The sequence below is a fragment of the Onychostoma macrolepis genome, chromosome 08 (genome assembly GCF_012432095.1).
Source record: "Onychostoma macrolepis isolate SWU-2019 chromosome 08, ASM1243209v1, whole genome shotgun sequence".
Taxonomy (NCBI): domain Eukaryota; kingdom Metazoa; phylum Chordata; class Actinopteri; order Cypriniformes; family Cyprinidae; genus Onychostoma; species Onychostoma macrolepis.
In genome coordinates this window covers 18,099,167-18,114,225 of record NC_081162.1, presented here as the reverse complement: position 1 = coordinate 18,114,225, position 15,059 = coordinate 18,099,167, and the positions used below count along the sequence as shown (strand labels likewise).

At 36.7% G+C, this 15,059-nt stretch overlaps 1 protein-coding gene across 3 annotated transcripts in view; it reads left to right on the top strand.

Annotated features, from left to right (window-relative positions):
• The window catches only part of csnk1g2b (casein kinase 1, gamma 2b), a 32,981-nt gene extending 19,121 nt beyond the window's left edge, over positions 1-13,860 (top strand). For 2 of the 3 annotated variants that reach the window (XM_058784550.1, XM_058784551.1), the window contains 8 exons: positions 3,467-3,615; positions 3,810-4,044; positions 4,331-4,416; positions 9,005-9,089; positions 9,175-9,323; positions 9,476-9,556; positions 13,081-13,187; positions 13,687-13,860. In XM_058784550.1, coding sequence (XP_058640533.1) covers positions 3,467-3,615; positions 3,810-4,044; positions 4,331-4,416; positions 9,005-9,089; positions 9,175-9,323; positions 9,476-9,556; positions 13,081-13,187; positions 13,687-13,741 — 947 coding nt within the window. In that variant the 3' untranslated portion in view covers positions 13,742-13,860. Of the gene's footprint in view, positions 1-3,466; positions 3,616-3,809; positions 4,045-4,330; positions 4,417-9,004; positions 9,090-9,174; positions 9,324-9,475; positions 9,557-11,339; positions 11,442-13,080; positions 13,188-13,686 lie in introns of all 3 variants that reach the window. The other variant, XM_058784552.1, reaches the window with a different exon arrangement.
• The last annotated feature ends 1,199 nt before the right edge of the window (positions 13,861-15,059 follow it).

Sequence of the window (15,059 nt, the reverse complement as noted above, 5' to 3'; positions counted from 1 at the left end):
AGGTTAGATTTTTGTGAATTTTTTAAATAAAAGATCAAAAGGATCAGCAATACAGATTAATTTTCACAGCCTTCTTTGATCATATTTAGCAAGGGTGCTGATATTTTTGGCAATGTGTGTTTATTTAATTATATATATATATATATCTCAGTATTTCATGTTTAGTTGAAATTGACAATTTATTGATTTGAGATTTGTATGTAAATCCTTTTAATTCATTTATTTAATATTTAGATTATTATTATCATTAGCACTTTATCTGCCATAACATAAAAAAGAAAAAGATCAAATTCTCTGTATCAGTCGGAATGTTATCGGTTCATTCCTAATTGAGAGCTGTGACTTGATGTCCAAATATTTTTTGTGGCCTCTGTAATTACTGCTCATCACATGCCTCTCTGTTGTGCAGCTTTTTTGCATACTGCATGGATAAATTGGACTGTGCTTCTTCTCATAACCATTCTTCCTGCCTATATAATACAACCCGAATTCTGGAAATGTTGGGAAGTTTTTTTTAAATTTGAATAAAATTTAAAACTAAAAGACTTTCAAATCGCATGAGCCAATATTTTATTCACAATAGAACATAGAGAACATAACAAATGTTAAAACAGAGAAATTTAACACTTTTATCAAATAAATGAGCTCATTTCAAATTTGATGCCTGCTACAGGTCTCAAAGTTGGCACGGGGCAACAAAGAGCTGAAAAAGCAAGAAATTTTGAAAAGATTCAGCTGGGAGAGCATCTAGCAAATAATTAAGTTACTTGACATTAGGTCTGTAACATGATTAGCTATAAAAGGGATGTCTTAGAGAGGCAGAGTCTCTCAGAAGTAAAGATGGGCAGATGCTCTCCAATCTGTGAAAGCGTGCGTAAAAAGATTGTAGAATACTTTAAAAACAACGTTCCTCAACGTCAGGTTGCAAATCTCATCATCTACAGTGCATAACATCATCAAAAGATTCAGAGAAACTGGAGAAATCTGTGTGTGTAAGGGGCAAGGCCGAAGACCTTTTGTTGGATGCCCGTGGTCTTCGGGCCCTCAGACGACACTACATCACTCATCGCCATGATTCTGTCATTGACATTACTAAATGGGCCCCCGGAATACTTCCACAAACCACTGTCGGTAAACACAATCCACCGTGCCATTTGCAGATGCCAACTAAATCTCTTATCATGCAAGAAGGAAGCCATGGTCCAGAAGCGCTGTCGTGTCCTGTGGGCCAAGACTCATTTAAAATGGACTGTTTCAAAGTGGAAAAGTGTTCTATGGTCAGACGAGTCCAAATTTGACATTCTTGTTGGAAATCAAGGATGCCGTGTCCTCCGGGCTAAAGAGGAGGGAGACCTTCCAGCGTGTTATCAGCGTTCAGTTCAAAAGCCAGCATCTCTGATGGTATGGGGGTGCATATGTGCATACGGTATGGGCATGTTTTGGAAGGCACTATGAATGCTGAAAGGTATATAAAGGTTTTAGAGCAACATATGCTCATCCTCCAGATGATGTCTATTTCAGGGAAGGCCTTGTGTATTTTAGCAGGATAATGCAAAACCACATACTGCAGCTATTACAAGAGCATGGCTTCGTAGTAGAAGAGTCCGGTTGTTGAATTGGCCTGCCTGCAGTCCAGATCTTTCACCTATAGAGAACATTTGGCACATCATTAAATGAAAAATACGTCAAAAGCGACCACGAACTCTTCAGCAGCTGGAAACCTATATCAGGCAAGAATGGGACCAAATTCCAACACCAAAACTCCAGAAACTCATAACCTCGATGCCCAGACGTCTTCAAACTCCATGATGCTACACCATGGTAAACATGCCCCGTCCCTAATATTTTGAGACCTGTAGCAGGCATCAAATTTGAAATGAGCTCATTTTGTGCATAAAATTGTAAATTTTTTCAGTTTAAACATTTAGCTTATCTATGTTCTATCGTGAATAAAATATTGGCTCATGTGATTTGAAATTTTTAGTTTTCATTTTATTCAAATTTTAACATTTCCAGAATTTGGGTTGCAGTTAAAATATAAAATTTTCAAGTGATCCAGCTGCGCATGGTTGTAATTTTCCTTCTTCTGATTACCGAGTTGGCGTTGGGTTTAAACCTCTGATCTGGTGCTTTGATGAGTCAGCTTCCTGGCTGCACTCTTGCCGTGGGCACATCCATCATCGTTGTGGTATCCAAACGGATCTGGCTGGCTAAAGTGCAGGCAGGTGTGTGTGCGCGTGTTCGGCACCCCCACCCGTGGGAATGATGTTTGCCAGATCAGGTAAATCCTTCTATAATCCTCCCTGGAGCTGGGTTTTCCTAGGCTCACTGTCTCAGCGTGTCTCATGTGCCTCTGCATCTGACCATTGGACTGAAGAACACGCACACATGGGATCTGGCATAGGTGACCTGGAATTGAATTGGAAACACTGGCAGTGGGCAGCAGTTAAGAACTGTGTGTCCTTGAGGTCTTGTTTTGTGGAGTCACAGCAATTCTTGCTTTTTCAAAGACGACATCAAAAAAGTAATTCTGCTCAACACCTGCTATTTGCACCAGACTATTTGTTCGGTCTGTAACTTTAGGCTGTACTATGGTGCTAGGGGTGGGTGATACAAGCAAAAGTAGCACAATATAAAAAAAAAAAAAAAATCCATTAAATAAATTTTTATTATGAATGTATATATAATATATGAAAATATATATTTTATTATTATAAATAATTTATACATATATTCACACATTTGAACATTTTTTCCTGTTTCTACTGTCATGAATATTAATTTTTAATTTTCATATTTATATTTAAATATATTTGTCATTGCTTTTTTAAACCTAAGTAATTATATAAATAGGCATCTCACTTTTAGTTGATAAAAGTCATGTTAGCAACAATATCTAAGGGGACACAGTCTTTTTCTTTAATGTGCAAGCTCTTTGATTAAATGCCCATTCCCCACAATAAAGCACTGCTTTTCAAAATTGCAGTAGAAATTTATACTAGTCTATGTAGTTTCATTTGGTATATTATATAGTTTCAGTGGAAGCAAAACAGTTTTGTTGAATGACTTTCAGCCCCGCCTTCATTAACCTGTTATAATCATGCCCATTGTCTGTGCACTGAGTTCTTACTGTGGTGGCAAACGTGCCATGTAGGTGGGACAGATCAGCTGTTTTACAGCCCTCTGTGAGCGTGAGATAGTCGCTGTTTTAATGAATTACATGATGTGCTCTCTCTCTCCACGGGCTTGTTAGGAATGTTTTGTTCAAGGTGTTGTCATTATGGGTGCTGTTAGAGACGGTGGCCTGTACTGGCTGCGAACAGGATGCTAAACATTTGGTGGTGTTAAGAAAATAATAGTACAAAACCATATCTCTAAAGGACAAAAACAAAAGTGTAAGATTCAAGATTGTACGTTTGTATTTCACTGGGTTGTTAAATGATCATTTTGTCTTTTGTCTTTGCAGAGGGAGTTCCTCAGGTCTTCTACTTCGGCCCTTGCGGGAAGTACAATGCTATGGTTCTGGAACTGCTTGGACCCAGTCTGGAGGACCTGTTTGACCTCTGCGACCGCACTTTCTCCCTCAAGACCGTCCTAATGATAGCTATTCAACTGGTAAGCGTCTGGTCAGAGAGGCTGTTAGCTTTTTTCAGCAATTTTGGTTTGTCTCAGTACATATTTAGGGTTTCTTTTGGCTGTTTTCTAAATGATTTCTAGGAATCTTTCAGATCTGGCATGTTTTTGTGGGATTTATTTCTTTTGGTTTTTGGTCCAAAACGTCCTTAACAGCATCTTCCTTGTTTTTTCAGATAACACGGATGGAGTATGTTCATACGCGGAACTTGATATATCGAGACGTCAAACCAGAGAATTTTTTGGTGGGGCGGCCGGGGTCTAAGAGGCAGCACACCATTCATATCATTGACTTCGGGCTTGCCAAAGAATACATGGACCCTGAGACCAAAAAACACATCCCATACCGAGAGCATAAGAGCCTGACTGGCACTGCCCGGTACATGAGTATCAACACACATTTGGGAAAAGGTGTGCACTAAATACTCTCCTTTCATTTTCTTATGAAAACCAGCCTTGTGTTTGCAAAATGTTAATTTTCTACATTCTTCATTACTGTGACATCTAGGTGAAGGGGAAAAATAATAAATCAACAACCCACCTTAAATTACATACTTTCATTTTCCTGAGTGACTCATATTTATGTAACCCACTCAACGTGTAGTTTTAAATATATCCGTCTCACTTTACAGCGAAAATGTACCTGTTGCGTCCATCAGTATGACGTGTAACAGTTGTTGTTTTTCTTCCCCCTCAGAACAAAGCAGAAGGGACGACCTAGAAGCACTGGGCCATATGTTTATGTACTTCCTGAGAGGCAGTTTGCCCTGGCAGGGCTTGAAGGTTTGCACTTTTTTACCACCCATTCTTGAAATGATTTCATTTCTTTCTGATCTTTGCAACCTTTTTGTGGTATTAATAAAGGAACTAATTGAAAGAGAACAACTGCACACTCACTTAAAGTGGAAGTGAAGCAGTCAGTTACATTTACATTCAGTAAAGTGGTTTCCACTTTGATTAAAAAATATACAACAAACATGATTAATTTAACCATTTTAAAGAAAAAAGGTTGTTTTGTTATAGCTTATGGAGCAAGGGCACCGCCATCTTTGCAGTACAGCATGTGACGCCACGGGGTTGGTTCGCTCCGATAGCCAGTGTAGTAATATTAAGCATTTCTTTACATTTTGAACACACGCTTGTTTTGAAATGGAGGAAGATGACCTTGAAAGCACTGTTGAGTCCATAATAAGTGCAATTGCCTATGCATTTGAGCCGATACGGCGATGGGACCGAGCAGTATTAGGGGTTGAAGAAGTCGTGAACCTGGTTTGGGGTAAAGTGCGGATCGGAAACAATACTCGTTTACGTGGATACTCCTCAAGACTGTCATTCCGACGTGCTTTTGTGTGCATTTGCTGATGAAGGCGAAAGAAAGCTCAGTTTGGTACTCGTGTGCTGTCCGAGCCGAGCTGTGGCTTTTTGTGTGTGTGCGGCGCCACTGGCACGAACAGAAATGATCAACGCGTGAGTACCGCATTTAAATCTCTTTCAGAAAAGGTTTATCACAGCGTGTAAGTACCGCATTGAAATCTATTTTGTGCTGTCTCATGCTTGAATGGCTTAAAACACTTTAATATTTAAACTGACAAGACTTAAAACACGTGAGAATGATAAACTTTGAGGAAGCAGCACTGGCCCAATCATTCAGATAGATGATTATTTAAACACAACGTCCTATTAACAGCAGGAAAGCTAATTGTATTCGCAGGTGAACATAAAATATGATACATACAACTGGTGAACCAGTCAATGTAATGCATATGTCTGAATGATCTGAATAACAATAAAATGCGACATGAATGATACTGTATGAAGCATTGTTTGTTTACATCAAGTTGCGCCTCGTATTATGAAAACAATGTTTGGGATACCACGATCAAAACATATAGACAGTTTGATGTTGAATATTCATCCAAATGATGGTGAAAACCAAATTATTTGTGTGTTAAAATAACATTTGTGTGTTCAAAATGTAAAGAAATGCTTATATTACTATACTGGCCATCGGAGCGAACCAACCCCGTGGCGTCACACGCTGTGGTACTGCAAGATGTTCCTTGCTCCAAAAGCTATAACAAAACAACCTTTTTTCTTTAAAATGGTTACATTAATCATGTTTGTTATATATATTTTTTTATTAAAATGGAAGTTATTTTCCAACGTTTCGGCTAGTAGCCTTTTTCAAGGTATAGTTTCACAAAAATGGAGAGTAGTATAAATAACAAAGATAATTGCACACAGCTGAGAGTGGTGAGATCCAAATCATCCAATAATTAACTATTTGACAATTAGACTCTAACATTGAAAATAATATCAACAAATTAATCTGTACAAACAGAACAGAAAAATATAAATGAAAATTACAATCTTGCAAAATTAAATAAAATCATTACATTAAAAAAAACTAAATCAAAAAGCAGCTCAAATAGAATCAAGGCTACAAAAAACAACTCAAATCAACATTTAAACCATTTGGAGTCAACGTTTTCAATTTATGAATCCAGAAAGTGTCCCGTTTAAGTAGTATTTGATCCAAATCTTCAAATTTTCTCGATTCCTATAACGTAACGTAAGTGATGGGATGATTAAAGTCAGTAAAATGTACTGCTAATGGATTATTCATATTTTTACATCCTATAGTACTACGATGTTCGGCAATATGCGTTTTAAGTTCTCTACTTGTTTTTCCTACATATGATTTACCACAAGGGCAGGATACAAAGACTGGACATCAAAAGAAACCAATAATATGTCTTCAGGTATTGGATTAATTGAGTCAATGAAAGACAACATATGAGTAGTATCCTTTAAAAACGAGGGCATTTTTTCACAATAGGGTCTTATAAAGAAATCCACAAAAGTGGATATTGAAGATGTTAAAGAGTCAATACCAGCCACTATTGGACGGCCAGGAGGTAGTTCAAGGCGTTTGTGAATTTTTGGTACGGTATAGAAAGTAGATATAACAGGATTTTTTATTTTTAGGAAATCAAGTTCCCTGTTAGTAATTTCACCAATTTGAAACATTAAATCAAGAGCTGAATCAATTTTGATTTGAACATCTGAGTAGGATCCCCTGAGAGTTTTTCATAAAAGTCCAAATCTGAAAGTTGTCTTTCACATTCTCACACGTAATCAGCATTATTCTGAATGACAATTGCCCCTCCTTTTTCTGCTGGTTTGATCACAATTGACAGCTGTGTGCAATTATCTTTATTTATAATACTCTCCATTTTTGTGAAACTATACCTTGAAAAAGGCTACTAGCCGAAATGTTGGTTAATAAATTGGCTGTGCTTAAGTGAGTGTGCAGTTGTTCTCTTTCAATTAGATCATATTTGCACCTCTACAGGCGTGCGTTTGCTTTGCCTCACTTGCTCTATTAAGGATTAATAAAGGAATCCTCAGGTTTCAGGGTTTTTCTATGCACGTACAATACTGTTGAAAATTTTAGAGTGGCAAGATTTTTTTTTGACATAAGCCACTTATGTCCACCAAGGATGCGTTATTTGATCAAAAATACAATAAAAGCAATATAAATACTACATTTTTACAATAAAAAAAGTTTCCCATTTCACTGTAAGGCTCCAGTCTTCAGTGTCACATGATTCTTTGGATATCATTTTAATATGCTGATTTGCTGTTCAAGAAAGATTTCTTATCGATGTTGAAAATGATTTTGCTGATTTGTTTTTTCATGATACTCTTCAGTATTGTTTGATGAATTAAAAAGTTTATGAAAGAACAGCATTCATTAGATTTCTTTTTAACATTACAAATGTCTTTACTTTTACTTTTGAATGCATCCTTGCTAAATCAAACTATTAATTTCTTTCAAGAAAAGTCTTACTGACCCCAAATTTTTTGAGCAGTAGTGTAACTGAGAAGTGTGATGACATGGCAACAAATGCAGATATCAGCTGCACATGTTGTGCTTGAGTTGCTCAGCCATGTGTCATAGAGCAATAAGTCACATGGCCGTAGCGGTTGCGGTTGCTTCTGTATGCACACAGGTGTTAGAGGCTCTGCACTTGCCTGCTGAAGTGCTGTCTCTCACACCATTAGGTGCGTTTACATGTACACTTTTTTGTCATTCCGATTGAAAGATTCGATGAACTGTTTACATGAGACGTTATCTAATCCGATATGGTGTTTACATGTGCCTGTGCTTTCGATTTTAGGATATGCTAATAGCCTACAGTGACAACAAAAACAAGTCACCAGAGACAAAAACGCCCATATTTACGTTAATATTTTTAATATCTGTTTGCACTTGCTTAGAATAAACGGTTAATATTTGAATCCCTTGCGTTCATTTGAGCGCTCAGTCATATGGCCAGAACGCGATCATAGAAATCATATGTCCCTCTGTAATGCAGCTGAGATTAATTGTACTCTGATACTACAAAGTTGTACTGTACTTAAATGGAACAAATACACGATTTCTTACCAAGAGTTGCTGAACAATGAATCAAAGGAGCATTGCTTTATCACAATCGTGTTTCGTACAACATTCATCGCGTGAGCACGTATAAATTCAAGCAGATCGGAAATTATGAATCTGTCATCTATACAAATACAAATGACAAAGGCAACTTTTGGTCAAGTTGTTTATTTTCATTGAGCTACTTTCACTATCATCACTGTGTTGTTTCTAAGCTGAAAAGCAGAAAATTGCGCTTCATTTCAGATCTGTTTTTCACTCCGGACATGAGAGCAGATAGTCCGTCACACAGCAAGCGTTCTCCTTTCTAATGTGTTTTTAACTGTATAATGGAAATTTTAACTTTATACCTCCACTATTACCCAGTCTCTACTGTAGTGTCGGTGTCCCCAAATCACAGAATGTACCGTTGCCGACATCATCACGTTCACGTTCTGACGACCCGACCTCTGGACGTGATGACGTAGACGCAAAGTAATCGGTTTAAAGTGTTTACATGGCAGGATATTAATTTTGTTCGGTTTATAGAAAGGTTTATCCCACCCCTCTCAAACCGATTACAATTTCATTCGGTTTGGGCATTTTTATTCCGATTGAGGTGTTTATATGGAGCATTTTCATTCGGATTGGACTTTTAAACCGATTACAATGCTCCATGTAAACGCACCTATTGTTAATTCAACACTTAAAGGGATTACATGGAAGGCACATGACAGTAGGGTAAGAATGAAAAAGTCAATGTTACAAAAAATTGTAAAACAATCTTCTTTTGTTGTGCGAGTCATTGCCTATTCAATAAAACTAGCCAGAGGCAAAATCTTGCCCTGGATTTATGTGTTGCATATGCTTAATTACATTTCAGCCAGGTGTAGTCTTTCATGAGGAGTTTGTTGGTGAGAAATCATTTGTGTGTTTTCTATGCAGGCGGACACACTGAAAGAACGTTACCAGAAAATTGGCGACACCAAGCGAGCAACGCCGATCGAAGTGCTATGTGAAAGTTTCCCAGGTTAGTGCCATCCATTCGGTTATGTCAAGCACAGTAGCGTGTGAATCGTTTCCCTGAACTAACACCATTTCTATTTTCTTTTCAGAGGAAATGGCCACCTATCTGAGATACGTGAGACGACTGGACTTTTTTGAGAAACCGGATTACGACTACCTGAGGAAGCTCTTCACAGACCTCTTTGACAGGAATGGCTACGTCTTTGATTACGAGTACGACTGGGTCGGCAAGCCTCTCGTGAGTGATTGTTTCCTCCACAGATGCTTCCTCAATGCTTTTCTTGTGTACCTCAACTGTCAAATGCCTTTGTCATGCTACGTTGGGTTTATTTCCAAGTGTATGAGTGTGTGAGACGTGCTCAATGGTGAGATCATTGTTGTCTTTTACAGCCTACACCTATAGGCCCCATCCCCACAGACACACCCCAGCCGAGCGGCAGAGACAAAGCACAACCGCAGACCAAAAACCAGGTGAGTTGGGTGCACAGTTAAACTCGGAGTGGATCTGCTTAAGGGAAGTACACTATACTTTTCTTATTCACCCTAGGTGGTCGTAGTGTACATCTCATTTGCTCCAGTGCAGTGTAGGATGTATCTCACACACTCGAACTTTTTAAGTCATCGACTTGATGACTGAGGAAAAGCTGTAGGAGTAGTTGTTCAAGTTTGGCGTGATGTTACAGTTGTGCAATGCAGTCTCTGAACATCATTCGGGTGATTAATTAGTGGGATGGAAGGCTGGTTAGTTGTGCCTTGCTTGGTCTAAACAAATCTGTTTTAGTGGCTAGTTGCTTAGAGACAAAGTTCTCTGCTGCTGAATCAAAATGCTTTCGGTTCAGTGGCGGTATCAGCACTGTCTTCAATTTTTTTTGTAGGGCATAAATGTTCTAACTAGAGATGAGGGCCATATGGTGAAAGTCAGTGAATATCATGTTCCCACATCTGTTTTGTCTTATCTTGATGATTATGACAATGTGAACAGGACAAGAATTCCTCAATAATGATTCTCATTTTTTTTTTTTTTTTTAGATACACTACCTTTCAAAAGTTTGTCAACAGTAATGTTTTAAAATATTTTTGAAAGAAGTCTCTTATGCTCACCAAGGCTTCTTTTAATGTCAAAGCTGAATTTTCAGCAGCTATTATTCTAGTTTTCAGTCACGTGATCCTTCAGAATTCATTCTAATATGCTGATTTGGTGCTCAAGAAACATTTCTTATCGGTGTTGCTTAATATGTTTGTGGAAACTGAGATGCATTTTTTTTTTTCAGGATTCTTTGATAAAGTTCAAAAGAACAGCATTTATTTGGAAAGATGTCTTTACTGTCACTTTTGATCAGTTGAATGCATCCTTGCTGAAGAAAAGTATACATTTCTTCTGCTTCAAAAAAAAAAAAAACACTTATCGACCCAAAACCTTTGGACGGTAGTGTACTTTTTTTCAAATTTGTCTTTGTCTGGATTTTGTGTTCTTGCTGTCATTACACAACTCCGGCACATACACCATTTCTTGGTTGCTCATCCATGTTCCAGTGAAATCACAAAATAAAATGTTGCCAAAATGTGCCCCTGTTCCCAATATACATCTACTAACAAACAGACAGTGTTCTTCAGTGCAGCACAGAATGCCACCCTGGAAATTCTGATTTCATTATGGCTCATCCCTCCATTCCTGTGACATACATTTTAAATAAAATGTATCAAATGTGTCCTGATGTACATCCACTAACAAATAGCTGCAATTTGGCTTGTTTTATTAAAAATGTAAGGTAGCTCCACCTCTAAAATCCCAATTTAACATTTGATGATACATGAGCGTAAAATGAGCTTCTGGTTGAAGATTGTTGTACGTATATGTGCCCCTCTGCTTGTGCTTGCATGTCTTTAAAAAACAATGTTAAAAGTTATAATGATAGTGTTCATGTCATTCATTATTTGTAAAAAAAAAAAACTCGCTTTGATTTCTAATAGCAGCCTTTCTTAATTCTGCATGTTTGCTGGGTTGTTCATTTGTTTATTTTTTCTCACTCTGTTTTTTTCTTTATTTCCATTAGTTTGTGTCATTCACTTCTAACTTTTATCTTAGTAATTGAGCAAGCTTCAGCATGTGAGATGTCTTCTTTTTAATGTTTTATTTTTCGTTTGTGTTTACTCACCCATCGCCCCTTCCCATCATACCTCAAAATCTCCATCCATCTCACCCTGCCCACCCTCCATGCTTTCCTGCCCAAAATGCTCTTCCACTGTTGATCAGTCACCCGAGCCCATAGGAAGTGAGTCCCAGCCCACTCCAGTGACCAATAAGGAGACTCTGGGGTCGAATCTCACGGCCGAGAGGCTGGGGGGCTCAGTGCAGGTACTGCTTGCTCGTGGTGTTGCTTTTTGAGTGAGCGTGGCTGCTTTTCTCTGTCGCACACTCATTCATCTGTGACGCTCAGCTTGGCTCCTTTAGGCTCTGAACACACTACAGATGGCGGCAGTGCCGTTCCTTAGAGATACCATGTGTTTTAAATAGAAGCTATCAAGCATTTTAGCTGGAGAGCAGCTCACGGTGTGATAGGATCTAATGGATGCTGATAGATTTCAAAAGAGAAACTATTATGTGGTGCATTTGAAAGCACTTGAATGAGACACATGTGCCACCTAGTGTTGGGTTTTGGAATGATTTCCAATGGTCCAAACACAGATCTGGTGTTTTTCATCTCACATCTTAAGATAATTATCTCTTTTGAAAGTAATCATCTTAAGGACAGGGATACTATAGTTTTGAATTTATAATTTAGTTTTTACTTCTCTTTTGTTTTCATTTTTCTTTTTACAAATAAGTTTTTGTGTTTAGTTTGTGTTTTAGTTCTTTCAAAGATTTCTAGTTTATCTGTTTTTGTTTTAATGCCAAATGTATTTAAAGTAAATACATTTTTCTAGTTCTGGAACCATAAAAATGTGTTTTGGTCTATTTTCAGTTTTTCAGTTGTGTGATGCACTAACATTCAAAAGTTTGGGATTTATTTATTTTTTTATAAAGATTCTTCTGCTCACCAAGGCTGCATGACTTTCATCAAAAACAGTAATATTGTGAGAAATTAAAATAAATACAATTATTTTTTCCACTGAATATCATTTCAATTTATTGCTATTCAGCAGCCATTACTCCAGTCCTTAGTGTCACATTATTCTTCATAAATTATTCTATAATTATATTTTGATGTTTAAAAAAATCATTGTACTGCTAAATATTTTTGTAAAAGCTGATATTAATTTTTCATTAATTCTTTGATTTAAAAATCTAAAATATTTTGTGACATTATAAACACCTTTACTCTCACTTTTGGTAAATGTGATGAATCATAGATTTAATAAAAATATTTATTTCTTTTTTTTCCTTTTTTTTTTTTTTTTTTTTAAGTCATATCGATCCCAAACATTTGAACATTAGTGTATAAGAAAAATTATTTTTAGTTTTTATTTTGGTTTTCATTAACAATAATAACACTGCCTCAGCACAAAGATTCCAGTTACAAGGTCTACAAAAGGACTTTTTTAGGGGTTGAATATGAGCTAGGCCCAAACAAACTTGTTTTTAAAACGGGATTGTTGCAGTGTAGTCATGTTTTCTACCTAAAAAAAAACAAGTCATTAATGACTAATTTGAATGACACGCATTCACTGTATACTTTGCTTCCTCCCTTTTCCCATATATGTGTAATTGTGTATAATCTTTAAGGATGATTGTTGTGGTTGCACAAGTTGATTGTGGTAAATTTTTTAGGAAGTACTTTTGTTGCGTTTTATGTCAAATTATATTTTGATGAAATGCTGTGCTCTTTTAGTCATATAAACTTCATATGTTTAATTTTTACAATTCACATTTTTAATTACATATTACAGTTTCTTTATCATAGTGACTTTTTAATATCACACACTGAAGTAAATAGGTCTAGTTCAGTTCTTGGGATTGTGTGACATGTTTTTGTTTTTGTCTGTGTGATCTTCAGGTCATGAGCTCCACGAATGGAGAGCTGAACACAGACGACCCAACCGCAGGACACTCCAACGCTCCCATCACCGCACCCGCTGAAGTAGAGGTGGCAGACGACACAAAGTATGTTTATTATCACTGGAAGTCCCCCAATGGTGTTCCTAAAATAACAAATTCGTTTTCATTCTGAGTGTAAAAGCGTTTGTATACAAATTGCATAAAATAATGCAGCTGACACTTTTTCATCATTGTATTATTAGTTTTATATTATCCCTGTATGTGGGTTGTGATGAATCATAACAGACCAATTAATCACTGTAAAAATCATCTTTGCCATCTTTATTATCATTGGTTGTCACTGCTCATTTGTATAAATGTTTCAATGCCGGACATGCCAACTTTGCATCATTATAGCTCTTAAATTCTAATTGAAAATGAATTGTATATGAATTACTAATTTTCTCTCTGCAAATTTCTATATGAATGAAGCTTTACTGCTTTAATGTCCCTCATTATGCCTCAGCGCTATTCAATTTTTAACATTTCCTCTTAAGACATTTGAATTAGATTTTTTTTTGTTTTGTTTTTGTCTGTAGTAAATTTTGCTCTGATTTTCTTTTAGGTGCTGTTGTTTTTTTAAGAGAAGAAAGAGGAAAGCTCTCCAAAGGCACAAGTGAAGCGCGCTCTTTGAAAAGAACTTGAAACATTCTGGTCACTGTTAAGTTTGAAATGCAAGCAAATACACGGATCTCTCTCTCTCTCTCTCTCTCTGTCTTTCTCTCTAACTCTCTCTGTGTCCATCACACTTTCTTTCATAGATGCTTCACCTCTTAATGGAGTGCAAAGGAATGATGTTGACTGTCCAACAGACTCTGGTTCCTTCAAAAAAAAAAAGAGAATAATGAAGATACATAAGATGATGTTTAAAATACGAAATCACACATAAACACAAAAAGATGATGATATGAAATGAATTGATGATATAAGACCACAGTGTGTGAAAAGATGCTGTTTGAAACAGTTGGTGTATACTAGTTTCCATGCAGAGCATTTATTGTTCGTTGATCAGGGGCCGTTACATCAGTGAACAAATGATTTAAGTTTTCTTAGAAATAGATCTTATTTGTGATTAAAAACGTGAGGGCAGGAGTCGCCTCTGCACTGGGAACGACACCCACCAAATTACAAAATAACAGGACACATTTCATCTCAACCAGACTCTGGAGTCTTTTTTTCCTGTAATTTAATTTTTTTTATTTGTTTTTTTGATTGAAAGGAATCCTTGGGTTGTAAAGCAGTTGTAGTGTCCTGGAAATGCTTTCTTTTTGTCCTTTTGTCTTTTTAAAAAAATATATGAATTCTTCCATTTTTTTTAAATTTTTTTTTTTTTTGCTTTTCTGTCATTGTGGACTCTGTAGCACAGTTACTGGCCTCAGGTACTGTGGGGGACGGAGAGACAAATGGATATTATTCTCTTGTCATTGTTGTTATTGCACTTTTGGAAAAAAAAAAAAAAGACGACAACAAAGTGGGCTTGAAATTAAATGACGAGACAACCGACAAACTATATAAACTGATGTGGGAGGGCATCCCGCACAGGGCTGATATCTGTTCAAGGACCGTTTAAGGAAAAGAAGAAAAATATGTACTTGTTTTATTTCTCACATCAAAATTTATTTACCAGGAAATCATAGTTTGTGCCTTTCCAAGTAAAATGTTTAAAATTTAAGCAAGTGTCCTGCACTGGTATTTTTTTGAGTGATTGTTTATTTGAAATGTTTGATGGTTATGACTATTGATGTAGAATCTGTGTGTTTTGTGTTGTGTGTGTATGTGTGTGTATTAGGGATGGGAAGATTCCCGATTCGCTCGGTGTATCGGCATAAAATGTTAACGATGCGATGCATCGGCTACAAGTGGGCATTTATATCGCGATGCATCGTTTCTAACATATTTGCATCGGTAAAAACCGATTTACTTGTGTATAATTACTAG